This window comes from Desmodus rotundus, chromosome 10 (assembly GCF_022682495.2).
Source record: "Desmodus rotundus isolate HL8 chromosome 10, HLdesRot8A.1, whole genome shotgun sequence".
Classification (NCBI taxonomy): Eukaryota; Metazoa; Chordata; class Mammalia; order Chiroptera; family Phyllostomidae; genus Desmodus; species Desmodus rotundus.
This window is the reverse complement of record NC_071396.1, coordinates 982,095-1,009,380: the sequence shown is the minus strand read 5'-3', so window position 1 is coordinate 1,009,380 and position 27,286 is coordinate 982,095. Positions and strand designations below refer to the sequence as shown.

At 64.6% G+C, this 27,286-nt stretch overlaps 1 protein-coding gene across 1 annotated transcript; it reads left to right on the top strand.

Annotated features, from left to right (window-relative positions):
* Window positions 1–1,245: 1,245 nt before the first annotated feature.
* Window positions 1,246–24,317, top strand: IGFN1 (immunoglobulin like and fibronectin type III domain containing 1). Its single transcript, XM_053913062.1, has 25 exons — window positions 1,246–1,373; window positions 1,466–1,518; window positions 3,416–3,529; window positions 4,526–4,665; window positions 5,379–5,478; window positions 5,945–5,986; window positions 6,218–6,263; window positions 6,736–6,913; window positions 7,974–8,087; window positions 9,063–9,231; window positions 10,101–10,373; window positions 10,949–11,002; window positions 14,990–15,103; window positions 15,361–15,485; window positions 16,062–16,203; window positions 16,484–16,783; window positions 17,175–17,474; window positions 17,892–18,065; window positions 18,694–18,822; window positions 19,755–20,057; window positions 20,828–20,916; window positions 21,163–21,358; window positions 21,957–22,256; window positions 22,885–23,211; window positions 24,074–24,317. Exons 1-25 carry the CDS (start codon window positions 1,246–1,248, stop codon window positions 24,085–24,087), a joined length of 3,924 nt encoding a protein of 1,307 aa, XP_053769037.1. The 3' UTR covers window positions 24,088–24,317.
* Window positions 24,318–27,286: the final 2,969 nt, after the last annotated feature.

The following is a 27,286-nucleotide window of genomic DNA, read 5'->3' as shown; positions in this document are numbered from 1 at the left end:
CTTCCACCCCCTCGGACCCCTTCCACGCAACACCCGAGTGAGCTCTCGAAGTGCAGGTTGCACCTGGTTACCCCTCCAGCCGAAACGGCCCCCTTAGTCCTCAGCACGGAGATCTAACTTTCCAGGTGGCTTCCAAAGCTCACCCGGGCAAACGTACCTCACCCCACCCACCGCGCGGCACCCTCAGCTCCCTGCTCTCTGTAGGTCCGTCAGAGCATGAATGACAGTTAGTGACTGGCCATTTGACATCTGTCCACCTCATGGGCTCTAAGCTCCAAGGGGGGCCCATGATTTGGTCACCTTTGCACCCCAGGGCCTGACACAGGGCAGTTGCTGGGTCAGGTGGAACACTGGCGTCTGTGGTACAGCATTAGAAGCGCTCAGGGACACCCTCGTCCATGTGTGCACACCCCTCCCCCGTGAGCTCCCACACAGCTCTGTGCTCTCCAGGTCGGGGGCCTCTCCAGGGTCCCTCGAAGGCAGGACTGACCCCATTTTACTTCATTTGAAGCCTCCATCGAGCCTGGTGTGTGGAGGACAACACCCAGGTCTCCGCTGTTAAGGGGAGAGCAGGTGGTAGACCAGGCAGCCTTGGCACCTCAGCTCCTTCTAGGCCTCACCTAGCCTTCACTCTCATTAGGAAGATCTGTTACCAGACACATTGTCCCCAGTCCCCATCTTTCCTCCACACAACCAACCATCTGCCCACCTGGCTGGGTCACCCCTTCTGTCCCAAGAAAGCTCACCTCCTCCAGGAAGGCCTCCTGGATGCGCACAGCCCCCAGGGTCTCTTTCAGGGGAGTGCGCCCCACAGAGCCTGTGGGGTCACGCCCTCTCATCTGTCTGGGTCTGACTAGCTCCCAAAATGTGCTGTCTGCTGGGGGAGACTGGGTTGTGATTCCCAAGGGGACAGCGGCTTTCTGCCTCTGTGTGACGGGTGGTGTCCTGGGCCCCCAGGATCCACTCAGCTAGAGAGCGAAGGCTTTGGGTACTGCAACACCCCGGCTAAGAGGGTTCATCCCCATGGCGCAGGCATAACTGAGCCTGCCTGGTTCCGAGCTTAAAGCTTTGCAAGAAGAGGCGTCTGAGGAGCCAAATGTCACAGGACCCTTCCATCTCTGACCTCTGGGCAGCCGGACACCAGCCCTGGGGGGCCTGGCCCTGCCAAGCCCAGACTAAAGGAGGAGGAGGAGGAGGAGGGAGGCGGGGCGAGTGGGAGGGGCAGCAGAGCCCAAAAAGGCCACCATGACCTACATCTGCCCCAGCACCGCCTGTCCACTGCAGTCCCTCCAGAGGAGGCTCCTGCAGGGCACAGCAGCTGGAGACAGGGAGGAGGGAGCAGACAGGAGGCTGGAGGCCGGCAGTGCGCCCAGGTAAGTGGGCACCACACACCTGGCTGCCCACCTGAGGTGGAGGTGGGGCGCAGATGGAGATACCCGAGTGCTCCCTAACTTGTCCACTCCAGAAAGGGCCAGCGGAGGACAAGGTTTGCCCAGGACATCCGCTGGTGGCCCTGGGGTGCGTGGTCATCCCCTGGGGACGACTGCGGGCTCCCGGAGGAGAGGGTCTCAGTGATGCAGCCGGTGCTTCTGTCCCGGCTCGGCTCTCCCAGGCTGTGCTTGGCTTAGAGTGTGTGACGGTGACCAGGTCAAGATCTGACGAGCCGTCCAGAATGAGGTCTCGGGCCTGGACTAGGGGCACCTCCACGCAGCCGAGAGCAGCCCCAGCCGAGGACAGGAAGGCAGCCGGCGCCAGGATCTGCAGGCCGAGGCCCAGGGGAGGGCAGGGGCGGGGGGCCGCCACGTCGCTGGGAGAGGCTGGCCTACGGAGGCTGCGCTGAGAAGGACCGGACTCTTCTCGGCGGGGAATGGAGCGTGGGGATGAAGGTTCCTTCTGTCCCCCCACCCTCCAGTGGAGACCATAGTCCCCGGTCTGCAGCCCAGCCAAGCTCTTGCCCATCCGTCGTAGACTTTGCACCAAATCTGGTCCTTCCTGAAGAGAATGAGGGTCCAGCAGGTTACATGGGTTTTCCCCGGACCCCCTAGCACCGAAGGCAGGGTGGGGCGCCTCTCCCTCTCAGTGGGGACCTGCAGGCAGGAGGCTGGCGGACAGGACCGTGTTCGCATTACCTCCTGGAGGTGACAAATGTGAGGCACTGAGCTGGTGGTGATGATGACAGGTGACGGAGGTGACAACTAGGAGATCCATGTTGCGTGGCTGCAGGGTGGGGCCGTGGACAGGTGCCTGGCTGCTGCACCGGGTACGGGTGGGATGGGGGCCCCTCAGCCAGCTGGGCAGCTGCCCTCATCCTGCCGCTCCCTTGTGACTCTCTGCTGCCCCGTGGCCATGGCCTCTCCAGAACGCCGCTGGCACTCCGTGGCATTCCAGCGTGGCGGGGTTGGAGAAGGGACGCGTGGGGCAGGAGTGGAGGGGTGGGGAAAGGGGGTGTGTGCAGCGAACTGCTCTGTCTTGTGAGCCCACTGTGAGCGCAGGGCTGTTTGGGCAGGACGCGGAGTGGCCGAAATGGAGAGCCATGGCCACGGGCCAGCCACACCGGACGTGGGGTGGCTGGAGAGCCCTTCCGAGACATCCCCTCCCTTCCCATTCAGGGGTCTCCCCGAGGGTCTCTCCCAGCCCAGAGCCAGCTCCCTCTTGGCCACAATGGACGGATGCCAAGAGGGGGTGGGGGACAGCAGTGGTGGCTGGAAGATGCTTGGAGACACTTGTTCCCCAGACACTATAGTTCACCGGCCTCAGAGCAGGGCAGGTGGATTCTGGGGCACAAGCCTGAGAGCAGCTGGGGGCTGGGGGGAGGTTCTTCTGCGGACCTGGTGTTCAGAAGGACCCGGGCTGGCTGACGGAGGGAGGCCCAGGGCTGTGGGGACCCACGGCAAAACCCTGGGACAGTTACGTCCCACATGCAGCGGGCCAGGCTGTCAGAGCTGCGAGAGTCCTGGATGCGGGAGCTTGAGCTCCTGAGATGGAGGGTGCTGTGTCACCTGCCCGTGAGCGGCCACAGCACAGTGTGCAGGCTCCGCCCCCGGTGTCTCCTCTCCCTGGGAGAGGGCAGCACCCAGCCCCTGCTTGTCTCTGGGACATCGGTCTTGCAGGAGACCCGTCAGCGTTGTCGGCTGGGGTTAGACAAGCTCTTGGGAGGACGGGCAGCCACTGAACCCGGTCCCCGGATACTGGCCGATGACGCTGTGGGAGGGACGGGCTAAGGCCAGGGGCCTCCGAGGAGTGATTCCGCCTTCTGTTCTCAGGACTCACCGCACCCTCGGGAGCCTAGGGGAGCCTGACCATGGCAGGTGAGCCCCTCCCGCCCTCCTTCCCCGCCCGCTCCCAGGGGCGCTGCAGGGGTGGGTCAGAGCTCCACCCTGCTGAGGGCGCCATCTCCCATCCTCTGTGTCCCCAGGGAAGCCCCTCAGGAAGCACGGAGTGACCGTCCGGCAGCTGGTGGAGGAGGTCCCCGCAGGACGCAGCCTGCCAGACTTTGAGCAGAAGCCTGTCACCATGGCACTGGCGGAGGGTGAGGCCAGGGCGGGGGTGGGGGCTGCTGGGGGGACCCCATTGCCCCGCTTCCAGCACGCACAGCCTCCCCGGTCCCCAAGTCCCTCACCAGCCACGCCACATGTGCCTGCCTGGGCCCCAGGAAGGGCAGAGTGGGTCAGGGGAGCAAGCCTGCGAGAGGCATCTGCGAGCCGGGCCCGGGAGATGCTGGTCTGGGCACAGGGAGAGGCGGTGGTTGTGTCCTCCTGCCCGGCCTCCGGTGGCTGCAGGCGTCACCCTTCCAACCGGAGTAGTCCCCTTGGGCTCCTCTGTCCAGACACCCGCTGCTCCCTGGCCCCCAGGCTCCCGGCTGGGCTCGGGCAGCCTTTTCCTGGGGGCCCTGGAGAGAAGTGCCCAGCGGGGTGCCAGCACCTCAGTTTACAACCTTCCGGCATCAGAAAATGTGACACATTATTTCCCTAAACCAGACTCCAAGTCCTCAACGACAAGGTCACGGGAGACTCTCTCACCTTTGGGAGGGGCCCCTGGGGGTGTGTCCTGCCCCCCACGGAGCTGTTCCTGGGGGAGCTGAGTGGTCCTTGAAAAGGAGCCCCTCCGGGGCTTCTGGGCCGAGCATGGGGTCTTAGGACCAGCTCCTCCTGGCACCCAAGAGCCAGCCCTCTCTAGGGTTGTCACTCCCACACAGAGAGTGGCGTGAGAGTCACAAAAGACCCATCCCCTTCCCAGCCTGGGGACTGTCCTTCAGACCCCTTATCCCTGACACTTGCAAGGAAAGACCCCTCCCTCCCAAGCCCTGCTCCCTGGACACAGTTCCTCCCTCAAGGACCCTGCCATACAAAGCTACGCAGCTACCCCTGGGTGCCAAGAGACAGGAGCGTGGGAGCTCCGGAGCCGGTGGACAGCGCCAGGCCCCCTTCCGGAAGAGGGCGGTCGAGATGCCCAGGCAGTGGGGTCACACTCACGAGCGACTCAATAACAGGCACTGTCACCCTCCTCGCCTGCTCCCCCTCCCCAGGGAGAAACGCCATCTTCCGGGCGGTGGTCTGCGGGGACCCCATGCCTGAGGTGCGCTGGGAGAGCAGCAAGGGGGAGCTCAGCAACTCCAGCAAGTACCAGATCTTGTCCGCCCCTGGCAGCAAGGACCACACCCTGCAGGTAAGAGCCCTCTGTGCCCCCGGCGGGCCTCCCCAGCCCTTTTCTTTCCTGCGGGGCTGCTTGTGACCTCCAGCTCTGGAGTTGGGCTGCGGGGTGACAATCCTGGCCCACTGTCCTGGATGGAAAAGTCACCTTCTCTGAGCCTCTCTTTGCTCACCGGGGCAGGGGGGCAATGACAGTGTCTGGTTCAAGGTGGTTACGAGCAACATGGGTTTGGGCAAAGTGTCGGCCATTGTCCTGGCCTCCAGCGGGTTGGTCTGTATGAGTAAGACTTGTAGCTGCCAATCATGAGATACCTACTACCTCGTCCTACCTACCTGCTGGATCTCAGACGAACCACTTTCCTAGATCACGTCTTGTGACCCCGACCACTCACTACTGTTTGAGGTATTGCTAGCCTCACCTTCGAAGGAAAGACACACAGGTTCAGAGAGGTGAAGTAACTTGCCCAGGGTCACACAGCTTGAAACGCATGACAGAGAGGACACTCGGCCCCAGACGCGCCTGAGAGACAGCTCCCTCTGCCTCTGGCCCATGCTGGCACATCCACGCTCCCCTGCGGTCTCAGTTTGCCCGGGGCTGTGTCTCCTGACGAACAACACCAGCTCTCTGGGCACAAGGCCAGGCCTCTGTGCCCCTCGTTCAGAGCCACGTCCAGTGACAGAGGAGGGGAGAGGGCTAGCCCCACTCCTCTGCCCTTGGCCTCTCCACAGATCAACAAGCTGACCGGTGAAGACACAGATGTGTACCGCTGCATGGCCGTGAACCTGTATGGAGAGGCCGTGTGCTCCGCCAGGCTCACCGTCATCGAAGGTGGGCTCATGCTCCCCCTGCTCTGGCCACTGGGGAGCCCCAGAGGAGGCAGAGGCGCGCTTGGTGGGGGAGGGAAGGGAGCACCACAGCGGAGGGCGTGGGCGACTCAGGGGCGGCCATGGCTGCAGGACCAGCCAAACAGCTGTGGGACGCGTTTGGCGGAATGGGGCAGCTGCCCCTTCAGATGTGGGTCAGCTGTGGCCCCTGGGGGGCACACACCTCATGTGGGCCGCCACCTGGTCCCTGTAGACCTTTGAGTGGGTCGCCCCACAGTGGTGGGGTGTCAACATGTGCATGGGACAGACCCTCTGCCCTGCTCATCCCTGTGGCTGGGCTGTGCCTGTGCCTTGGGGGACAGGGAGGCCGGGGCCCTGGTGCGTCCTGACCTCAGGGAGACATCCGGTGTGCCTGGCTTCCCCCGCTGCCAGCCCACCCTGACACCCTCCTCTTCTCCCCGACGGTCCAGTTGGCTTTCGGAAGAAACGGAAGAGGGAGGAGCCCCAGCAGGGTAGGTGGAAGGGTGGTCAGTGGTCTCCTGGGTGCCTTCAGGGGGTGGCTGGCTCCTGGCCTAGTGCCTCCCACTTGGCCAGGCCCACATGGGGGCTTCTTGGGCCCTCACCTGTCCCTAGACTACACAGCTTCCTTCATCACTGCCCCCCAACTTCCTAGAGGAAAGCCCTGCCTTGGCCCCTCGGACGCCCGCCCTGGGGCTGGGGCCTCACTCCCATTCCTTCTGCAGACCTCAGGCAGGAGCTGATGGACTTACGGAACATGCTGAGGTGGGTGTGTGCCTGGCGGTGGGGGTGGCGGTTCCAAGGTCCCCATCCCTGCAGCTTCTGTTTGCATGCAGGGCTCAGCCCCTGAATGCACCCCGGGCACTGGCAGGGGGCCAGGCTGCAGGTGCAGGGAGGTGGGGAGAGGGTGCAGCTCAGCCACTCCTGAGCTCCGTCCCAATTGAATCATCACTCCTCGCTGGGGCCCGACTTGCTCCTTGGTAAAGCAGGTGCCCCACTAACACAGGGGATTTATAACATGTTTTAAAGCAACAGGACAGTCACCCCTAAAGACATCTTTCTCGGAACTCCACCATGCAGGTCGCTAGGTGCAGGTTTCCCCCAGGAGTCTGGAGCTGTGGGCAGCCCCAGACCACAGTCAGTGCACCCCTTTCCCAGAGGGCAGAGAGGGCAACCCCCAGGCCCCTCTGGGTATCAGTTCCTGAGGCTCCCAGGCCTCTGACCCGCTGGCCCTGCTCCCCAGGGCCCCGCCTCCCACTGCCCAGAAAGTCATCGACCCGCAGCAGGTGTGGCAGCTGCTGCTGTCGGCGGACCGGAAGGACTACGAGAGGCTGTGCATCAAGTACGGCATCGTGGACTTCCGCGGCCTGCTGCGCAAGCTGGAGAAGCTGCGCAAGGAGCGGGAGGAGAGGATGGCACAGGTACCCGCACCCACGTGCGCACCCGCGCAGGGCCGCGCGGACCAACCCTGGGAGCTGGGCCTGGGGAGACCAAGCCTGATGAGGTGTCTGCCCACACTAGCCCCAGTGTGCTGTCCAGCCAAGGACCCAGGCTGGCCGTCAGTGTCCTGGCTTTGAAACCTGTCTGTGACGCTAAATCTGGGCTTTGGAAGGAAAGGGCCACTCTGTCTTAGTTTCCATATTTTCAACACCGGTGTCACAGTCACACCCATCTCACAGGGCTCAGAGCAGGTGTGAGGAAAGCATGAGCCGAGTGCTGGCACTTAGTAAGGGCTTCCTGTCAGCCATCACCATCGCCATCGTCATCACCATCAACCTCACTGTCACCACCACCACCATCACCACCATAATCACCATCACCACCACCATCACCATCATCATCACCACCACCATCGCCACCACCATCATCACCACCACCACCACCATCACCGCCGCCACCACCACCACCACCACCACCACCATCACCATCACCACCATCACCACCACCATCACCGCAGACCTTGGGGACCTGTCATATTTCCAAAGCCCTCCAGGGGAGGGGTTTCATGGTCCCCCTGGCACCCTAATTCCAGTGTCTTGTAAAGTGCACAGGAAGTTCTTTCCTGTGTCAAACCTAACTACAGTCTAGTTCTAACTTTTCTTCCAGGAACACAGACAACTAGCTTTCACCATGCTGAAAATGCTATTTTATCAACCCTCCCATCCTGGGCCTTGCCCTGTCTCCTCCGAGCTTTCTCGTCTGCTTTAGCACAGGCCCCAGCAGGGGACTTGGCACACAGCCGGTGCTCCCCTGGCTTTTATGGGACAGGCACGAAGCCCTCCTATGTTCCTGGAGCCCCCGAACACCTGAGTTCTTCCTTGCTCCCCCTCCCAACCTACTGTCTCCTCTTGGGGAATATTCTGCTTCACAGGGCTACTTCTAAAGTGGGGGATGCGTGTTGGACTGAGCTTTTGGGGTTCCGTGGTCAGAGAGGCTGGGGTGCCCTGGAGTGAGCTCTCCTGGGGGTTTTGTCTCCCCTAGTATGTCCATAGCACCTCCAACATGACTCACATCACCGTCAACAAGGAGGGAGTCGCCTCCTTTGAAATGGAGCTGGACCTCAAGGATCCTCAGAGCAAGGTCTCGCTGTGTAAGGTGAGGCTGGGGGCCAGCGAAAGGGGTGGGCTCTCACGGGGAGGCTGCAGGAGCTGGGGCAGGGGCCTCGGGGGTCCTGGGTGCCCCTGCAGGGACCACGGCATGCACAGGTGGTGAACCCTGCATGCCGGCTGGCGTCAGGTCGGGCCCTGGGTTAGACATGCCACAGGGGCCTCTTGCCTCTCAGGAGCAGCCAGGTTCTCCAGCCGGGACCTGCGGGTACAAAGACATTCTGAGAAGTGAGCCCCCTTCTCTGCGGGCTCTCTCCAGAGACAGGGCCATCCCTGTCCGGGCTCCAGGGGTAGTTACCCCTCACTGGGGCAGGTGGAAGGGGCAGCAAAGCACAGTCTTGGTTCTGTGGTCAAACTTGTCCTGGCTCCACCACTTACTGGCTGTGCCTCAGTCTCCTCGTTGGTGACAGGAGGGAACTGTAGGGCCAATCCCAAGCAGACATGGTGAGCTGATGCGTGAGAGCCCTCCCTCACTCTGCCCCGACCTCCTCCCTTTTCCTTCCCTCAGCGGCTCCCTCTGCCTGCCAGCTAGTCCGTGAGACCCCCACGGCCCCCGCGCTGTCCTGGCAGCCCTGAGTCCACACCCTCCTCTCTTTCCTTCTCCCAGCTCTATCGCTTTCTAGCAGGCCTTGCATTACCTACTTCGGATGTCTCACACGTGTCTGTCTCCCCGGGAGCGGGGTCCTCGCCTTTGTCCCTGGTGCGTCTGTCCCATGTGCCTATAGCAGAGCCCGGCACACGGCGGGCACCTGAATGCTGGGCGATGGGCTCAGTGGTTGGAGTCGTGCGCATTGCTACAGGCTTATTTCCCTGCAGCCTGCTCACCACACCCCCGCCCGCCCCATCTCCTCTAAGGCCCAGGGACATGTGGCCAGGTGCCTGGGCCAGTGGGAGACCAGAGCTGGCTGCTGCCAGAGTGGGACAGGGGCAGAGGCCTTGAACCCCCCTTCTCTCCCGGCCTCAGGACGGAGAGGAAGTCCCCTTCAGCTCCGACGGCCACGCCAAGCACAGCTTGCAGCAGCTGGGGAAGCACTACAGCTTCCAGATCCAGGACGTGTGCCCTGAGGACGCCGGCATCTACGAGGTCAAGGTGGAGGACGTTGAGATCTTCACCACCGAGCTGGAGGCCGACAGTGAGGGGATGCCCTGCGGGGGACAGGGGGACAGGGCTTCGGGGCCGTGGCAGGGACACGGGTGCAGGAAGATGAGTGTGACAATGACGGTGGGGAGGGGAGCCCACGGCTGAGGGGTTTTGTGATGACCTCCCAAAGTCTCTGCCAAGGTCAGTGTTCTCGGCCTGGTGACTGGGCCACGCTGGGCCGTGCTGCCCCCATCGGCCTCTGCGGCTCACTCCTTCCTCCGGCCTGCCCTCCTCACCTGCGGCTCCTTAGCAACCCTCCACCAAGTTAGCCCACGGTGCCGGAGACCAGGCAGCGCCCTGCCTCCCAGGCCTCTCCCCGCACCTGGCGCTGTCCCTTCCTCCTCATCACACCCGGTCCTGTTCCCACAAGTAGTCGTGTGCACTTCACCTCCGAGCACCCGAGCACCACAGGGGCCAGCGGGCATCAGGAGAGGCCGGGGAAGGAAGCTGAGCTGGGTGGGGGGAGAAGAAGGGGTGAGACCCCCACAGATCTGGGCGGGGCCGGGAAAGCCGGGGCCTCCTCTCAGGTGTATGAGACAGTCAGGCCCTTCAACTTTTAAAGCCCGTGCTTCCTTACCTGTAAAAGGGACAGAACCACGCCTGCCTCGGAGGTGACCGGGAGAACCGATAAGGTGACATGTGCAGAGCACTAGCTCGCCGCACGCCAGGGTCCTCACGCGCCCCCCTTGCCCCAGATCCGCCTTGGGGTTTGGAATTAACGAATTCCCTGTCCCAGGTGACAAGGGGGTTTGTGGTTGAGCTGGTCGGAACTGGATGGGTTTCTAGACAGCCGGCCCCACCATGCGGGGTCACACTGGGCCCCCCTGCCGAGCTGACAGCCCGTCCCTGCTTTCCCAACAGCTATCCCGCCCAGCGTGGTGGTCCCATTGACCGAGACGCACTGTGAGGAGGGGGGTGACGCTGTCTTCGAATGCGTCCTTTCTAACTCCTACCCCGATGCCTCCTGGAAATTCCAGCACCGGCCGCTCCAGCCTGGTGACAAATATGAAGTGTCTGTTTCCCCTGATGGGCAGACCCACCGGCTCGTGGTGAAGGGGGTCTGTTCCTCAGACACGGGCCCCTACTCCCTGGACACTGGGCTCCAGGCCTCCACCGCCTGGCTGGTGGTTGAAGGTGAGTGGGCCTCCGTCTCCCTGCCTCCACCAAGGCCAAGGGTGGCACGTGGGAGGCGGAGCAGGGGTTGCCTTCAGTCACGTGTGCCCTGGCTGGCGCCTCCACTCCTTAGGTCTGTCCGGCCCCCCTGCAGTGTGAGGCCTTCACAGCCAGCCCTGTCCCCCTCAGCTGCCTCTGTTCCAGGGCCCGTGGGATTCTTCTGGGGACAAAGGTCCAAGACAGCCTGGGGTCCCAGTCAGAGCTTGAGACAGGGGCCCAGGTCCAGTGGATGAGAAGACCCTGGATGACCCCCAAGAACCCCAGGCTTGGGGGTCAAAGGGATCCCAGGAGACCAGGAGCAGCCAGCAGGGCAAGCGGGTCTTTGGAGAAACCACGCAGCTCTCGTGGCATTTTCTCCTGAAGTCCTCGGGAGCCCCCACACGGCAGGTGGGGGCGGGTGGGTGCAGGTCTGCTTGCATCTCTCCTGGGGAAACTGAGGGTTGGGAGAAGCAGTTGGGTTTGGACAAGTGACAATCAGCCTGATTTCACGGCTCTTTTCTCTGTCTCTCCATGGGGGCGGTGACCTGTCACCAAAGCCGGCAAGGACAAAGGCCTTCTGCCCACAGGCGCTGACCACCAAGTTCAGGCTCAAGGAGCCTCGACCGCAGACGAGGGAGAGTCCAGGAGCCCCAGTGGCCAGGGCAGGGAGCCCAGAGAGCAGGGCCCCGCGGGGGGCGCCCTCAAGGCTGCTGGGCGAGCTTCGGGGCTCCAGCTCACCACCAGCCTGGAGGGAGGCAGCCTCGAGGGGCATGGCCAGTCCTTGACAGGGGGCGAGGGGGCAGCTTGGGGACCTGGGCAGGCAGGAAATGGCTTTCTGGAAGCAGACGGACACAGAGCCACTCTCCTCGGGGAAGACCAGCTCCATAGGGACAGGGGCTGGGACACAAGCCTCAAGGGGAGGCCCCGTCCACAGGGAGAAGGTGCAGGGTCGGGGCTGGGCCACCTGGACGGTCACCAGCTACAGCAGGGCAGAGACAGTGACAGAGACCGGCGCGGTGGGCCAGCAGGGGGCTGGGGCGCTGGGTCCCAGCCCCATGTAGCTGGAGGACTGGGGTACAGCGGGGAAGGACAGAGGCACAGCGGGGACAATAGGAGCCAGCTGGACAGGGACAGCCAGGGACAGCTCTGGGGGGCTAGGCTGGGCCCTGGGACAGGAAAGAGGGCCCTGCAGGGGTGGCAGCCCAGTCCCACGGGGTCTCGGCCAGAAGGGGAGGGCGTGGAGAAATCACAGCAGGAGGGGCGCCTGGGGCGGGCTGGGGGTGGCTCTGCTGTAGGAGGGGGTCCAGGTGACCTGGAGCCCCCTGAGAGCAGAGGGTCCAGCTCCGAAGCAGGCAGGGGCCCTGGGGCCTGGGGCTCTCGGGGATGGGGTACTGGTGACCAGGGGGAAACCCAGGGCTTTGGGGGCCCAGGACAGTCTGTAGGACGGACACCTGCTGGCCAGGACCTCACGGGCCCTGCAGTATCGGGGGGCAGAAGCCTCCTGGGGCACGGGAGTGCTGAGGGCTCAGGACAGGAGGCAAATGGTCGGGGCCCCAGGGAGCCTGTGGGTGAGGGGCGGGGCTACAAAATTCGAACTGAAGGCCCCGGAGGCCCCGGCGGCTGGACAGGCGAGGTCCAGGGGGCACTGGGGGCCTCGGGCAAGGTGGGGGATGGCAGAAGCCTCCAGGGTTACCCCAGCAGGACAGCAGGTCAGAAGGGAGCCGAAGGCGGCAGTAGAATGGAGGTGGGGGGCCCAGGGCCATGGGGCAAGTCAGGGTCCAGCCTCAGCCAAGCCGGGACGCACCCTGGGCCGGGCATGCAGGGATCTGGGGAAGGGAGAGGGGGGGCAGCTGGTGCCCAGGCTCCCGGGCTGACAGAGTCTGGTCAGAGGGGCGATGCCAGCAGCCACCGGCTAACTGGGTCCCCAAACCAGGGTGCTCAGGGGCTCTGGGGGACGCGGGGAGGTGCAGATGGAGCAGGAGGCCAGGGGGCCATGGGGTCTGGGCCAGATTTCCTCAACGGGACATGGAGTTTTGGGGAAGGAGAGCCTGGAGGAGGAACAGGCTCTGAGGCTGGCTTAGTAAGACCCCAGGACGGTGGCAGCCTGGGGAATTTCAGGGGAATGGGGCCCCAGGATGGGGCTGGGTACCATGCAGCCTCGGGTGCGCTGGGAATGGGCTCTGCTCCCAGACCCGGGGTCCCTGAGGGTGCAGGGCCTGAGGAGAGGGGTGGTCGAGGGGACGGCTCGTGGGTTGCTGGGGACAGGTGGGTTGGAAACCAAGATGGCAGTGGTTCTTCATGGAGCGGGCCAGGGACACCTGGTGGTCTCCAGGGGGGCCCCAAGGGAGCTGGGTCGCAAGCAGAACCCTGGGATGCATCCAGAACCTGGGGTGATATCGGCCCTGGGGAAAGAGGGGGACTTGGGGGCACTGTAGCAATGGAGACCTTAGGGGGGACACATGCAGGAGCAGAGCCGGGGGCCTCTGGGATAATAGGACCTTGGGGTTCACCTGGAGACAGTGGGGGCTTCAGAGCCTCCGGGGCAGTGGGAGCCTCTGGAGAAGGAGGCCCTGGGGGTCCGGGGGGCCTGGGGCTAGGCTCTCTGAGGGCAGGGGACAGAGGGAGTGATGGCACCAAGGGACCAGGTGCTGGGGCCCCTGGAGCTGGAGCGGGTCGCTGGGAGGAGTCCAGGTGCCCCGAGGCACAGACTCCTGACTCAGGGGTCGGATTTGAGAGCCAGGGGCCTGGTGGGCCTGGCAGTGTGCCAGGCTATGGGGAAAGGTCAGGGATCCCAGGGCTGCAGAGCATGGAATGTTCTGGAGGAGAGGCAAGGGGTCCAGGGCCCGGGGGGGTGGGGTCAGGGAGGGAGGGTGGCTTTAGAGATGGTCCAGGGAGCCTTGGAGGCATGGGGTCCCGGAGCAAGGCAGGTCACAGGGATGGGACGGAGGGTGCTGGGGACGTGGGGTCGGTAGATGGGGTGGGTCACAGGGATGCTTTGGGGGGCTCTAAGGGAATGGGGTCCCGGAGCAAGGCAGGTCACAGGGATGGGACAGAGGGTGCTGGGGACGTGGGGTCGGTAGATGGGGCGGGTCACAGGGATGCTTTGGGGGGCTCTAAGGGAATGGGGTCCGAGAGCGAGGCAGGTCACAGGGATGGGACAGAGGGTGCTGGGGACGTGGGGTCGGTAGATGGGGCGGGTCACAGGGATGCTTTGGGGGGTTCTAAGGGAATGGGGTCCCGGAGCAAGGCAGGTCACAGGGATGGGACAGAGGGTGCTGGGGACGTGGGGTCGGTAGATGGGGCGGGTCACAGGGATGCTTTGGGGGGCTCTAAGGGAATGGGGTCCGAGAGCGAGGCAGGTCACAGAGGGGGATCAGGAGGGTCTGTGGAAACTGGGCCAGAGAGCGAGAAGGGCTACAGAGACGGTCCCGGGGGCTGCAGGCTAGCAGGCTCTCTGGCTGCAGGGGCTCATAAGGCTGGACCCCAGGGCCAAGAAGCCCAGGGGCCCGGGTCAGGGAACTGGGCAGCATCAGAGGGGCCTTACGGAGGTGCCAGCTCCACGGGGGATCCCAAGAGGGGCAGGGGATTGGGGCTGGTGGACGGGGCTGGTGCCAGGCTGGGCTCTGGGACGCCCGGAGGGGCAGGCGCTGCAGCCGGGCAGGGCTCCAGGGTCGGCCCTGGAGGCAGGGGGGATCCTACTGGGGAGGGTGGGTCTGCAGGCCAGGCAGGGGGTGCGGGGGCTCCTGGCTCTCACGATGGTCGGGGGGCAGTGGTCGGTGACTCCTGGGCAGGGACCACTGTTCCAGGATCCAGACATGAAGGGGACTCCAGGAAAGCAGGTCCGGGAGCAGCAGGCAGGCAGGGAGCAGCTGGCCAGGGAAGACAGGGGCCTCCGGGAGTGTTGGACTCGCTGGGAGGCGGGAAGGTGGCAGAAGCGCCGGGGACAGGCGCAGGCCAGGGTCTGGACAGCAGCCAGGTGCCCAGGGAGAGGGGCAGGTCCGTGTCAGACGCTTCGACTGGGCCAGGGCTCAAGCATGCTCGGGGCACAGGCAGGAAGGACCAAGGGTCTGAACAAGGCCTTGGGGGAGCTGGGGCCCAGCTTCCTGGCTCCAGGGTTCAGGTGGGGGTTGCAGGCCAAGGAGAGGCTGGTGGGAGGCAAGGCCCAGGGTTCCTGGACAGCAAAGCTTCAGCCCCTGGAAGGGACAGGTCTGCTGGCCCGAGGGACCTAGATGTAGCCCGGAATGGCCTAGAAGGTCCTTTGGGCGGCAAAGACTCTGGGGGCCTGGGCTCCCCGCTTGGCAGAGGACAGAGAGGAGACAGGGGGCTCCTGGGGGCTGAGAATGACAAGACCCAAGGCCTAGGGGCCATGAAGGAGGACAAGGGACAGGGAGCAGCCGAGTCCAGAGGGTCAGACAGGCCTGGCCCACTTGGGGGCAAGTCCCGAACACAGCGGGGCACCAAGGGTGGAGCCACGGAGGGGCAGGCACAGGATGAGGCCAGAGGCAAGGGGCAGCAGCCTGGAGGAGGGGACGCAGGGCACACTGGGGAGACTCTGCGTGAAGACGGAAGCTGGGAGCCCTCGCATCACCTGGGCGGCAGCAGAGGTCGCACAGAGGGCAGGCTGGACATCGATGGTCAAGGGGAGGACGCCACCCGGAGTCCCCGATCGAGACGCAAGCCCGGCGCTGGTGTTCTCTCTGAGGAAGCCCAAGGTGGGTGCTATTGCCTGGCTGGGGCCCCCCGGTTCCACCTCCAGCCCCAGGTGATTTTCCTTGTCAGTGCCCCCCCCATTTTGGGGGGTCCTTTCCCCAGTCCAGGAAGCAGCCCTCTCCTCCTTGCTCAGGTGGGATCCCGGCCGAGGGGCTGGGGGTCCCCGGTGGCCTCCCAGGGTAACATGCGGCTGTGGCCTGGGAGGCTGGGCCTTGGGGGCCTGGGTGACTGTCCCCAGCCTCTGTCTGTGTCTCTCCAGGCCCCCGGGGCCACTTCTCCCAGGCCCTGGCTGACACGGAGGCCCAGCTGGGGGAGGCGGCCGTGCTGTCCTGCACCCTCAGCCGGGACCTGGGCCCTGGCGCCTGGTTTAAGGATGGAGTCAAGGTACCACCCCCTCACCTCTACCAGCCAGCTGGGGGCGGGGGCAGAGGGGGCGCACTTTCCTTTGTTGTCCCAGTGCCTCTGGGAGTTTAAGAGCCAGCAACATGGTGTGTTTACAACACTGAGGATTTCGGACTCCTGCGTCCCGGTCACCGTCCCCCCACCCCCACCTCCCGCTCTCAGCTGCCCCAAATGTCTCTTCTGTTCCAACACCTGTTGCCTTCTGAGTGCCCTTCAAGGCCCCACACAAAGGCTGCCCTGTCGGCCTCACCAGGCGAGATGTCCTGGCCCCGGGACAGCCATCTGTCCTCCGGTCTGGCTGTCATCTCGGAAGGGGACACATCACAGTGCTTCAGAGTTCTGGCTTCTGGGGCCACTCGTGTGGCCTCTGGTTCCATCTGCAACTTGGGCTACTAATGGCCCCCGCTGCTTGAGGGTGCAGTGGCCACTCAGTGAGGCGGCAGAGCACGGAGCGTAGGCACGTGGCTGGCCCATGGTCCCGTGCGATTCCTGCCTGGCTGCCGGGCCTGGAGGAGCCCCGGGCTGGGGCTGACCGGCTCTGCGGTGGCCTGTTTCCAGCTCAGCGCCCAGGACGGACTTGTCATAGAGCAGGACACGCTGGTGCACAGGCTCCTCATCGCCCCCGTGCAGGAGGCCCACTCGGGGAGGTACGCCTTTGAAGCCGGCGGCCAGAAGAGCGAGGCCACCCTGACCGTCCGAGGTGAGGCCCGGCCCGCCCTGCCCCACCTGGCCGTCTGCCCCAGGCGGTAGGCGGACACCTGGGTGTGGGGGTGGTCTGCGTCCAGTTTTGAGGAGACGATTTTAAAATTCCTTGTCAGAGGGTCATTCCTGCTAGAGATGAGACCCCCCCATTAGTCCTCAAGAGGTGGGGGGTGGGCGCCCTGCCTCTTGGCCCCAACTCTGGTCTCTGGGTCCCTCCTTGCCGGCCCCAGGTGCCAGAGCCCTGGCTTCTTTGACCCCTTGCCCTGTGTCCTCCCTAGATCCCCCTGTCATCGCGCCAGATGTGACGGAGAGGCTGAAGGAGCCACTGGTGGTGAAGGCCGGGAAGCCCCTGACAGTGAAGGTCGACTTCCAGAGCCGCTTGCCGGTCCAGGCCTCCTGGACGAAGGATGGAGCTGAGGTGGACAGCTCCGGCGGCAGGCGGGCCCAGGTGGCCCTGGGCAACGACTTTACCAGGCTGTGCCTCCCCAGCGTCAGCAGGAAGGACAGCGGCCGCTACAGCGTGACGCTGCGGAGCAAGGGAGGCTCCGCACAGGCCGACCTCACGGTGCAAGTTCTAGGTGCCTGCCCGTCTCACGCCGGGGCCTAGGCTCCAGGCTCTGAGCACCCCCTGCTGGCTGTTTAGCACCCAGCCTGCCGATGCCGGTCCCCTGGCCACCCTCCGCGGCCTGGGCGGGAAGAAGCAGTTCCCACAGGTGGAGGGCTGGCTGTGCTGACGCAGGATGGACCCTGAGATCCTTGCTGGGTGGGATGGGGCCCTACAGGAACGGTGCCCGCAAGATGGGCAGGAGGGTGGAGCGGGGTGGCTGGCCCAGGCAGGCACCCCCCACAGGGCGTCCTGGGTGTGTGTGCAAGTCCCCACAGCAGGCTTCTCCGCTGACAGGGGGCCCAGCTGGTTCCGCTGCAGTCCCTCTGACGCCCCCTCCCTTCCTCTGCTCTCCCGGGGCCCAGACAAGCCCCAGCCGCCCCAGGGCCCCCTGGAGGTGCAGTACTGCCGGGGGTCCGGTGTTTGCTTGAGCTGGCGGCCCCCACGAGACGACGGGGGCCGGGCGGTGGACCGCTACGTGGTGGAGAGGCAGCAGGCGGGCCGCAGCACGTGGCTGAAGGTGGGCGAGCCCCCGGCGGACAGCACCAGCTTCACCGATGCCCACGTGGAGCAGGGCAAGAAATACGCCTTCCGCGTGCGGGCTGTGACCTCAGAGGGGCCTGGGGAGGCCCTGGAGTCGGAGGAGGTGCTGGTGGCTCCTGAGGGTGAGAGGATGGGCTGGGCCGGGGCCGCAGGCACCATTCCCTGGAGGCAGGGAAGGGTCTCTGGCCCTCGGAGGGCACCATGGGGTCTGGGAGCTAGGTTGATGGGGTCCCTCCCAGCTGCGGCTCTCCAGGCGGAGGGGACAGACACGTGGTGCCCACGCTCAGGACCCTGGATGGGCTGGCATCACCCTCCACTGGTGCCCCATCTGGAGCCTTCTGGGGCCTGGGGGCCAGCTGCGCCCCTGGGCTGCCATGCTTGTCTGTTCCCGTCACTCCCTGAGGAGCCAGAACGGGGTCCCGGAGCACCAGGCTCAGCCCCCAACGCTCCCCAGGAAAGGACAGAGTGCTCCCCAGACATCCCACTCGGTCCCCGGGGCGTTTCCCCAGCCTCTGGCTGACTGCGCCCTCTGCCCCCAGCACTCCCCGGGCCCCCCTCGGCCCCGACCGTCCTGTCGGCTTCCAGCAAGAACATCACTCTGACGTGGACAGCGCCACGTGGCCCAGGCAGCGCCCACCTCCTGGGCTACCTGATTGACAAGCGCAAGAAAGGAAGCAACACGTGGACGGCCGTGACTGACCAGCCCGTGCCCGGTAAGCGGCTGGCTCCTGGCCTGCCCTGCTGCTCCAAGGGGTCCTCCCGGGTCCGGGTCCCAGAATGCCCTCTCGCCAGGTCTAGTGCCTTGGGTGCCCCCGGGTGGCTCTTCCCTGGGGACATCGGGCAATGCCTGGCCATTTCGAATTGTCACCACTGCAGTGATGGAGTGACACCTGGTGTGAAGAGGCCAGAGATGCCGCTAACCACCCGGGACAGCACCCTGCCCCCCCAACTTCCCCAGCAAAGACTCAACGTGGCTAAAATGTCCACAGTGCTGGGGGAATGGGAAGGCCTTGGGTTAGTGGGCATCTCGGGAAGGAAGCCGGAGGTAGAGCGGTTGCCCTGTCCGTCCGCCTGCCCCGGGCAGCTCACCCTCTTGCCCGGACCTCAGCTCTCACACCCGCATGGTGACAGGTCGAGCATGTGCCCACGGCCACAGGCACGTCTGTGGCGGGGACTTGGGCCCGATACCCGGGGCAGCACCCTCCCCCTTGGAGAGGTCTGGGTCCCCCACTGGCCGGAGCGGAGGGTCGGGCCAGGGCCCCAGGCCAGTCCTCTCCAGGCACCACCTCCGTCCCTGTGGCTGGTCCGTCTGGTGGCACTGACGTGGTGGGCCTTTCGCAGAGCGCAAGTGGACTGTGACGGACCTGAGGCCCGACTGCCAGTATGAGTTTCGGGTCACGGCCGTGGCTCCCTCCGGCCCTGGGCAGCCCGGACCCCCGTCGGATGCCGTCTTTCCCCGGGACCCCATGAGTAAGTGGGGCAATGACCCAGAGTGAGGGTGGCAGGGGTGCGCTGCGGGTGGCCCTGGAGCCGGAGGGACGGGACAGGTGGCCGCAGGTCAAGGACAGTCCCGGGGAATGGCCAGGAGGGCTGGAAGATCAAGGTCGAAGGCCTCATGGTGAGGCTTACCTTAGGGGCTGGGGGAGGCTCAGGCCCCACACTGAGACCACACAGGCCTGGGGTCAGGCAGCCAGGTCACATCCCTCCCTCTTCACCTGGGCCGATGGGTCCCCAGTCTGGCCGACCTGTCCCATCCGTCAACCACAAGCTCACCTGAAGGAGGGGCAATCCTCCCTGCAGGGTGGGCGGGGTCACAGCAGAAGCTCCCTATCCGGGGACTGCTGGCTGCTCCGGAAAGGGATTAGCCTGTGGGGGCACAAAGTTCCCAACCCTGCCGTCTGCGCTTGAGGAGTGTCCGGTCTAGAACAGCGCCTCCCTGTGCCTGGTCCTGGGAACAGCAGGGCACAGAGAAGGGCAGCAGACACGGCGAATGGCAGCCACGACCAGAGGTCCGCGTGACCAAAAATGTTTGACGTGAAGCCGGGAAACCCCTCCTACAGGAAGGAGGCTGGTCCTGCTCTGTTCAACCCAAATTTTCCAAATCTGAGCAGAGAATACCTTTTCCACAAAACACCTCCCAAACCCTCACGGGGAGGTGCACAGCCCCGGGAACGCAGCTCTGGACCCTCCGTGGGAGACAGTGGTGACCAGCAGCTTAGAGCTCGGGCAGACAGATACAGGATGCTAGTCTCCCGGTCTCGGAGCCTGAGATGCCCCCCACGGCAACACCAGGGGTCAGGAGCCACAGGAGGATGGCTAGGGGAAGGGGCTGGCATGTGGAATGAGTCAGGGAGACTGCCTGGAGGAGGTGTCATTCCTGACTCCCCACGGTGCTCGGCCAGGACCCCCTGGGCCCGTGCGGGACCTCCAGGTCACAGGCACGTCGCACACCAGCATCAGCCTGCGCTGGGCCCAGCCTGACACAGAGGATGGGGACGAAGCGCAGGGGTACGTGGTGGAGCTGTGTGCCTCGGACAGCCTGGAGTGGGCCCCCTGCCACACGGGCACCGTGCTCGCCACCACCCACACAGCCAAGGGGCTCCGGCCCCGAGAGGGCTACTTCGTGCGGGTCGCCGCAGTGAACGAGGGGGGCCGCGGCCCGCCCACGGCGCTGGACATGTTGGTGCACGCCGTGCCCGTGTCTGGTGAGTGCCAGCTCCCTGCAGGATGTTTCCATCACTTAGCCACGATCCCCTTCCCTGGCTCAGTCAAGTGACGTTTATTGAGCACCTACTGGGTGCCAGGCAGGCTCTTTCTCAGAAATGTTTTCTCGTGACAACTTGTAAAAATCCCGTGAGGTTAGTATTTGTCACCCCAGTTTACAGACCAGGTCCTTTGCCCTGGGTCTCAGGCCGGCTGGGGCAAAGGCAGGATTTAAAGCAGGCCACAGATTCCAGAGCTCGGGCCGTCCCCAGCACCTCGGCTCCCCGAGCCCAGCCCGGAAGTCCCAGGCGCTGTCCTGCACACTCAGCTCGGGGTCCAGGAGGCCCAGCCTCCTGCTCTCCACAGGTGGCTGGCCTTGCTCCTCATGCTGTGGAAGCAGCCGGCTCATCTCCAGCTCAGGCTGACCCCAGGCCATCACAGTGTCCTCTGGTGTCACTGTGACAATAAGGGAGACAGCCCAGTGAACAGACACTGCACCCGAGTCCAGGATCCCGGGGCCCCATCCCTGGGGGCTGAGGCGGGTCACCTCCTGCCTCAGACCCGCGGTGGCCTGGTCTGCAGAAGAAGGGGTAGGTTAACTTTCTCCGCATCCACCTCTGCTCCGGCCTCCCCTGACCCTCCCCGCCCAGCTCCCTCTCAGCCCTGGGCAGACACCCATCCCTTCGGGTCTCCGCATCAGTGAGCCCGGCCCCGCCAGCTGGCCCCCAGGCCCCCTGCAGAGGGAGGTGACACACCATCTCGTGTGTTGCAGTCTGTCCCAAGTTCCTCATGGACTCCAGCATGAAGGACTCGCTGACGGTCAGAGTTGGGGACACCGTCCGCGTGCCCGTTCCCTTTGAAGTGAGTGTGTCTGCCTCGCGGGCGTGGGGAGGGGGCCTGTTGTGGCCAAGGGGGCCAGATGCAGCCCTGTGGTCCCCTCTGGCCCCCGGCCAGTGCCCGCGGCTTGTGCTGGGCATCAGGCCAGAGCAAGGGAGGAAGGAGGAGGCTGCCTTTGAAGGCCTCTCCCGGCCCCTCCCAGGGCCTGCTCTTCGCCTCGTCCCTGCCGGCCTGGCTCACAGGTCATGGCTTTTCCTCCTCGGCCCCCAGGCTGCCCCCATGCCGGAGGTGACCTGGCTGAAGGACGGCCTGCTGCTGCCCAGGAGATACGTGACCTCCACAGAGGACGGCCTCACTCAGCTCCTGGTGCCGGTGGCCAGCCTCGCAGACAGCGGCGCCTACACCGTGGCGCTGAGGGGCCAGCAGGGCGAGGAGGCCACCTACACCTTCTTCCTCAGGGTGGCAGGTGAGGCGGCCTGGGCCAGAGGGCCGGTCTCCACTGTCTTGCCTCCCAGGCCGGGCTACACAGAGACCCCACCTCAGCCCCCTTGGTGCTGACAGCTGACAGGAGGGGAGGCCAGGGGAGTCAGGGGGATCACCGTGCTCCTGCCCGGGAGCTCGGGGACAGGGAGGCCCCATCCAGACTTTGGTTAGTTGTCCCTTTGGGTCTTAGAGGACAGGCAGTCACCCCCCCAACGTCCCTCAGAGCCCTGGGAGACCCGTCTGCGGTCCTCCTAGGAGGTGTAGCCACTGTCCCCACGGCCCGCCCGGGAGGTGAGTCCTGGAAGGCAGGAGCAAACGACTAGCCGGGCTCTGTAACTCGGCCTGAGAGAGCCCAGCTGTCCGCTGTCCCTGCCCTGGGGTCCTGGGTCACGTCACTTACAGACCCAGGGGAGGCTCCCACCCTGCAGAGAGCGCCCTCTGGTGGCAGCTTCCGGCCCAGCAAGAACACGCCCCCCACCCCCCAGGCAAAGATGCAGGGAGGGTCACGTAAATGCCCATGGGCCTCAACAGGCTCCCTGCTGGGTCCCCCAAACCCAGTTCTTCTGGCCTCTCCCCCGCAGTGAAGCCGATGGCGCCCGGGCCCATCAGCCTGAAGGAGAACGTGCCCGGGACGGTGACGGCCGAGTGGGAGCCGTCCCCCAGCGAGGCCCAGGGCGTGCCGCTGCACTACACGGTGCTGACGCGCAGCTCCGGGAGCGGGCCCTGGCGCGAGGCGGCCAGCCGCGTCTACACCAACCGCTTCACCCTCCTGGGCGTCCTCCCCGGCCACGAGTACTACTTCCGAGTGGTGGCCAAGAACGAGCTGGGAGCCAGCGAGCCCTCCGACACCAGCCAGCCCTGGTGCCTGCCGCGGCAGCGAGGTGAGCCCTGGGGCGGCGGGGCCACTGGGGCTGGAACGACCTGCAGCGCGTGTCCACGTAGTCGGACCCGGAGCTGTCGCTCCCCTGCTCCTGTCCCGCCCCCCACCCCGCGCCGAGGTCCTGCGTGTCCCCAACTCGGGGGTCCTCCTCCCGTGGGGAGAAGGGCCGGGGCTGTCGGGGTCTGGGACTCCAGGATGCCTGTGGGAGGCAGGGGCGAGGCCAATGCCCTTCTGAAAACATGGTGTGATGTGTAGCCTAAGAGACGGGCTTGCAACGCGGTCGCTGGGAAACGGCTTCTAAAATCAGGGGCCTGGCGTTTTCTAAAGTGCAAGAATGACGGAAGGTCCCGCACCAAACTGCGAGATTGTGCCTGGCTTCCATTCTTTCTCCTCCTGACTCACTCTGTGTTCTAATATGTGCACAGTGGATGTGCATTAGCTTGTAGTTAAAAAAAACAATAAAACCCAAACCCTGGTCCGTGTAGAAAAGGATAGAAGAGCAAGGGAAGCTCTGGGGGAGGAGACTGAAGGAGGGAGGTGCCTGCGTCCCTGCAGGAATGACCGGCCCTGCTGTCCCCAGCCAGCCTGTCCACCTCTGACCCTCCTGTCTGACCCCGGCTCCCCCACAGACACCGTCACAGTGAAGGCCCCTGGCCACCGGGAGCCCAACCGGAGCCAGAAGCCCTGGTTTGCCGTGGGCCTGCGCTCCCACCTGCTGCCGGCCGGCTGCGAGTGCCGCATGAGCTGCGCTGTCCGGGGCTGGCCCCCGCCCCGCGTCACCTGGTTCAGGAACGGCGAGAACCTGGACGGAAGCCCTGCAGTGTACACCACCGACACACTGGGCGTGTGCTCCCTGGTCATCACCAGCGTCTCCCTCGAGGACAGCGGCCTGTACAAGGCCGTGGCCGAGAACGCGCTGGGCCAGGCCATCAGCACGGCCACCCTCCTTGTCATAGGTAAGGCGCCGCCCCGTGATGGCCAGGCTGGGGAGGGGGGGGAGTCAGAGGAGGGACCACCTGCCTGCCTCCCAGGGCCCGAAGGGGACCCGCCCTCCCTGGAGCAATCGGCCAGGATGCCGGGGTCTTCCAAGCAGCTGCCTGTGGACTCTGTCCTTGAATCTGGCCATCACTGGCCACCACTGCCCTCCTGGGGCCCTGACTGGCTGTCTACTTACGAGCTGTTTGCACTGCGTCACTGATGAACAGGCACAAGGGGCTCCATGTCACCCACCTCGGCTGCCCAGGATGGGCTTGGGACACCTTTCAATGGGGAGGGAGGGAGGGGCTGCTTCTGTGCTGTGCCTTCGTGAATACACCCACATTCGGACATTTGGCGCCCCCAAAGCCACACCGATCCTCTCGTTGGTAAACTTTTCAGTAAAGCAAATGATATATGTTAATAAGAAAACATTTCCCCCTGTAGTACTGAAACATCTTCCAGTTAGAATAGCCAAACAGATCAATAGATAAATAATAACCCCGAAACACTTTAATTATTCAGAGTTGTCCTTTGTGACTTTCTGGCCCAGGACTCCCTCCCACGCCCGGGCCCCAAGCTCTCTGTGCCCAGCACTTGGGGAGCTTCCCGGAGGCAGGGGCAGACGCCAGTGTCTGGGCAGTTTGGTTTGCCTGGGGGGCCGGGAAGGGTTCTGCCTGAGCTCAGAGAGCACCTGGTGGCTCAGGATTTGAACCCACGCCCCCGATGGCAGAGCCCCCAGACCTGACCCCCTTGCTGTGTGACCTTCACACTAACAGGAGGGGCTATAGGCTGCTGCTCCTCCGGAACCAACGACAACACCCGGTGCTCTGTGTCTTCCAGACTCCAGCTCCTAGCCTGGGGAACCCTGGGGTGGCCTTGCCCGGCCACCCAGCCAGGGATGGCGAAGCCACCGACCTGACTCCCACGCTGGCCCCGGCACTGCCCAGAGCCCTGGGGAGGCCGGAGGGAGGGGCCGCTGGGGAGAGCCCACCAGTCCCCTGGGAAGAAAAGGAAGGATCCAGGACGTCCGGCCTCTGAGGAGCAGCATGAGGGAGAGCTGCCCTCCCCCTGGGGCTTCTTTCCTCCCTCCAGCCCCAGGGAGAACCTGCCTACTGGGCGGGGCCAGGCCGTGGGGTGCAGAGCAGGCCTGCTGTGGCCCAGGGCAGGGGCAGTAAGGGGGCCGGAGGAGGGTGGGGACCGGGCCTGGAGGGCACGCGTGTGCGTGGGAAGGGGTGCTCTTTATGTACTTCTCCTCATTAAAGCATTAGGCTGATGCAGGCAAACCTGTGTCCAGTGAGCTGGAGCTTGGTGTGCTGGAGAGGCGCGGGGCTGGGCCTTCAGACTGGGCTCCAGTGGGAAGTGGGGGAGACTGTGGAAAGAATCCGGTTGGAATCAGGTAACAGCCAGGCCTGCACAGCCTGCTGGGGAGGCGGGGCGCCCCACTCCTAAGCTGAGTCTCCGGCCCTGGTGGGCCTGGGCCTCCCCTGCATTTCACATAAGCACATACCCCATCTGCGGGCTCTCTGACCCAGTATGGCCGTGGCTGGGGCTATGGGGGCCAGCAGCTCAGGCTGCAGGCAGCTGCCTCTCCTGCCTCCTGGGGGGCCTGCGGGCCAGGGGTGGGAACATCAGCCTCCTCAGCATCCCCAGGAAAAGTGGCCTGCCATCCCTCACTTGACCACCAGGTGGTGCCACAGGCCCTGCAATGGCTGGGAAGGTTGCAGGAGGAGAAACCTAGGGACTAAGGTGGGCTGGGGCCGGTGGGGGCACCAGTGGGCCTCTCTGGGGGGCTTTTGCTGGACACAGGAGAGCAGCTCCACAGAGCAGACCCCCCTCCTTTCTGGGTCCAAAGCTGGGGCCTCCCTGAGGTCGTAGAAAGGTGCGGAGGGCGCAGCCAGAGCGAAACCCCTCAAGGCCCAGGCTCAGCTGCCCCGGAGGAGACTGCAGTGTCCCACTGAGGACGCCATGAAGCTATGGCCAAGGAGGAGTGGACAGGGCTGGTGGCAGGGGACACGGAGGCTGAACCTGGCCAGGGGTCAGGCCCAGAGCCACTGGCGGCCACTGTGTGGCGCGTGGCCCTTCCCCGGCTCTTGCCCACCTCAGCTGGGAGCCGGCCGGGAGGGAGGGCCTTGGGGCGTGCCCGGCCGCTGACAGCTGGTTGCATCCCGGGACATAGTGTCCTGGGTGAGGTGCCTGGGATGTGGGACATGGGCTGGGCCCAGGCTCCAGAGGGAGGGAGCCCAAGGGCAGGGGCAGGTGCTTCTCCAGCACATGCCTGCAGCTGAAGCTGGAGTGGCAGACGGGGGCTGCCCACACACCTGTGGGAGGGCTCCGCCCAGCGCAGCCTCGGTGTCCATGCCCCCTGGGCCATGCCTGCCAGCCCTGGCCGCCCCCGGAGGGGAGCCTTCCCCTGACCATGAAGCCCCAGACCCTGACGGTCCTTGGAGGAGCTCTGCTCGCATGGGACCTCTGAGGCTCGGCCCTGTCCCTCCATCCCCTTCACCCTATCTTCCCAGCTCCCACACCCAGGCGCCTGTTCTCCAGGCCGGGGTCTCCAGGGCACCCTCTCGGTTCAGCCTGGGCCACAGAGAAAATGCACAGGTGCCCCTAAGGCAGGAGCCCGCCCATACCCAACCTGCCCCGAGCTGTCCCTGCTCAGGGACCCACTGGGACCACGGCCGTGGAGCAGGTCTGATACCCACGGGGCAGTGGACCTGGTGGCCCACTACCCGCTGCTGTGTTGTCCACGTTTGCAGGCAGCCTCACCAGGACGGCCTGCCCGTGTCCAAAGGTCGGAGAAAACGCGTGTGCGGGACCACTCATGGGGCCCAGGGCCCTGGACTTGGCCTGAGGGCCCTATGGGCTCAGGCAAGTCCCTCCCTCTACCTCTTAGTTTTGAGGGGTGGGTCCCAGTTCTGCTGAGCCTACCTGTTTTACTCCCTTTCCTGAGAGGTTTTTTGTTTTTTAATGGTGAGGGAGTCGGTCCCTGCTGGCTCCTCCTGGCCGCACCACCAAGCCCTGTGGCGGCCCGCCTGAGGCCCTCTGTCTGCCCTGGCGGGAGGGCACTGGCCTCCCCTGTGCTGGGGCAGTGGGTTCTGTCTGCTGTGTTAGCAGAAGGCAGGCTGGCGGACATGCCACCATGCTGGATACAGGAGGTTGGGACGGGCAGGAGATGTGTCTGGCCCAGGGAAGGCAGGAAGGCGCTCACCTGCTACAGGTGACAGTGCTGTGGCTAAGCTGTTTCCTGGAGGCTCGGCCCGCCCAGGGAGCTGCCACCCGGGAGCCCTCTGGCTGTGGGGCCAGGACAGGCTATTTGTCCCTGTGGAGGCCCAGCCCAGTTGTGGGGTCCGGATGCCTCTGGAAGGACCCTGGGTCCATGGGGTGCTCACCTCAGGGCTTCCCCCACCTCTAGGCCTCGGGAGGCTGCGGTGGGATGGGGGGGACTGTCGGGCACACCTGCCCCACCCCCCACCCAGCTGTGTCAGGGGAGCTGTCTGCACTTGCTCTGGCTTCCCAAGCGATGAGACAGCTCCCAGCCTGCCGCCCCACGCCACGGGCGGCTCACGCCCTGTCCTCTGGGGTTCCCCAGAGACCCCTCCGCAAGAGGCCCTTGGGATTCGGGACCCCAGGCCCTGGGTTCAGGGGAAGATGAGGAAGACCCAGGCCGAGCGCCCACTATATTGGCTGGCCAAAAAGTTTGGTCGGTCAGCCAAAAAGTCCGTTTGCTTTTCTGTACGACGGCTCTAGTAGGGTTTAGCTGTCTTCAGCTTCACTGGAAACCATTTTGTTCGATTGTAATGTGACATCGACGCGCATTTAAATAAAAACTTATCGAAATTGGTGAATTTTTGTGTAGCCACTGTAATATTGAAGATGGAAGAAAATAAGCAACGTTTCAACATACTTTTACTTTATTATTTCAAGAAGGGAAAAACGCAACTGAAACACAAAAAAAGATAAAAAAAAGATGGGTGCAGTGTGTGGAGAAGGTGCTGTGACTGATCGATGAGCTGAGAGCGGTTTGTGAAATCTCGTGCTGGAGATTTCTCGCTG

Coding starts and splice junctions, on each gene's coding strand:
- IGFN1 (XM_053913062.1), top strand. CDS start 1,246: ATGACCTACATCTGCCCCAGCACCGCCTGTCCACTGCAGTCCCTCCAG. Junction 1,374..1,465: donor GAGGCCGGCAGTGCGCCCAG/GTAAGTGGGCAC, acceptor TGTCCACTCCAG/AAAGGGCCAGCGGAGGACAA. Junction 16,784..17,174: donor CCTCACGGTGCAAGTTCTAG/GTGCCTGCCCGT, acceptor CCCGGGGCCCAG/ACAAGCCCCAGCCGCCCCAG.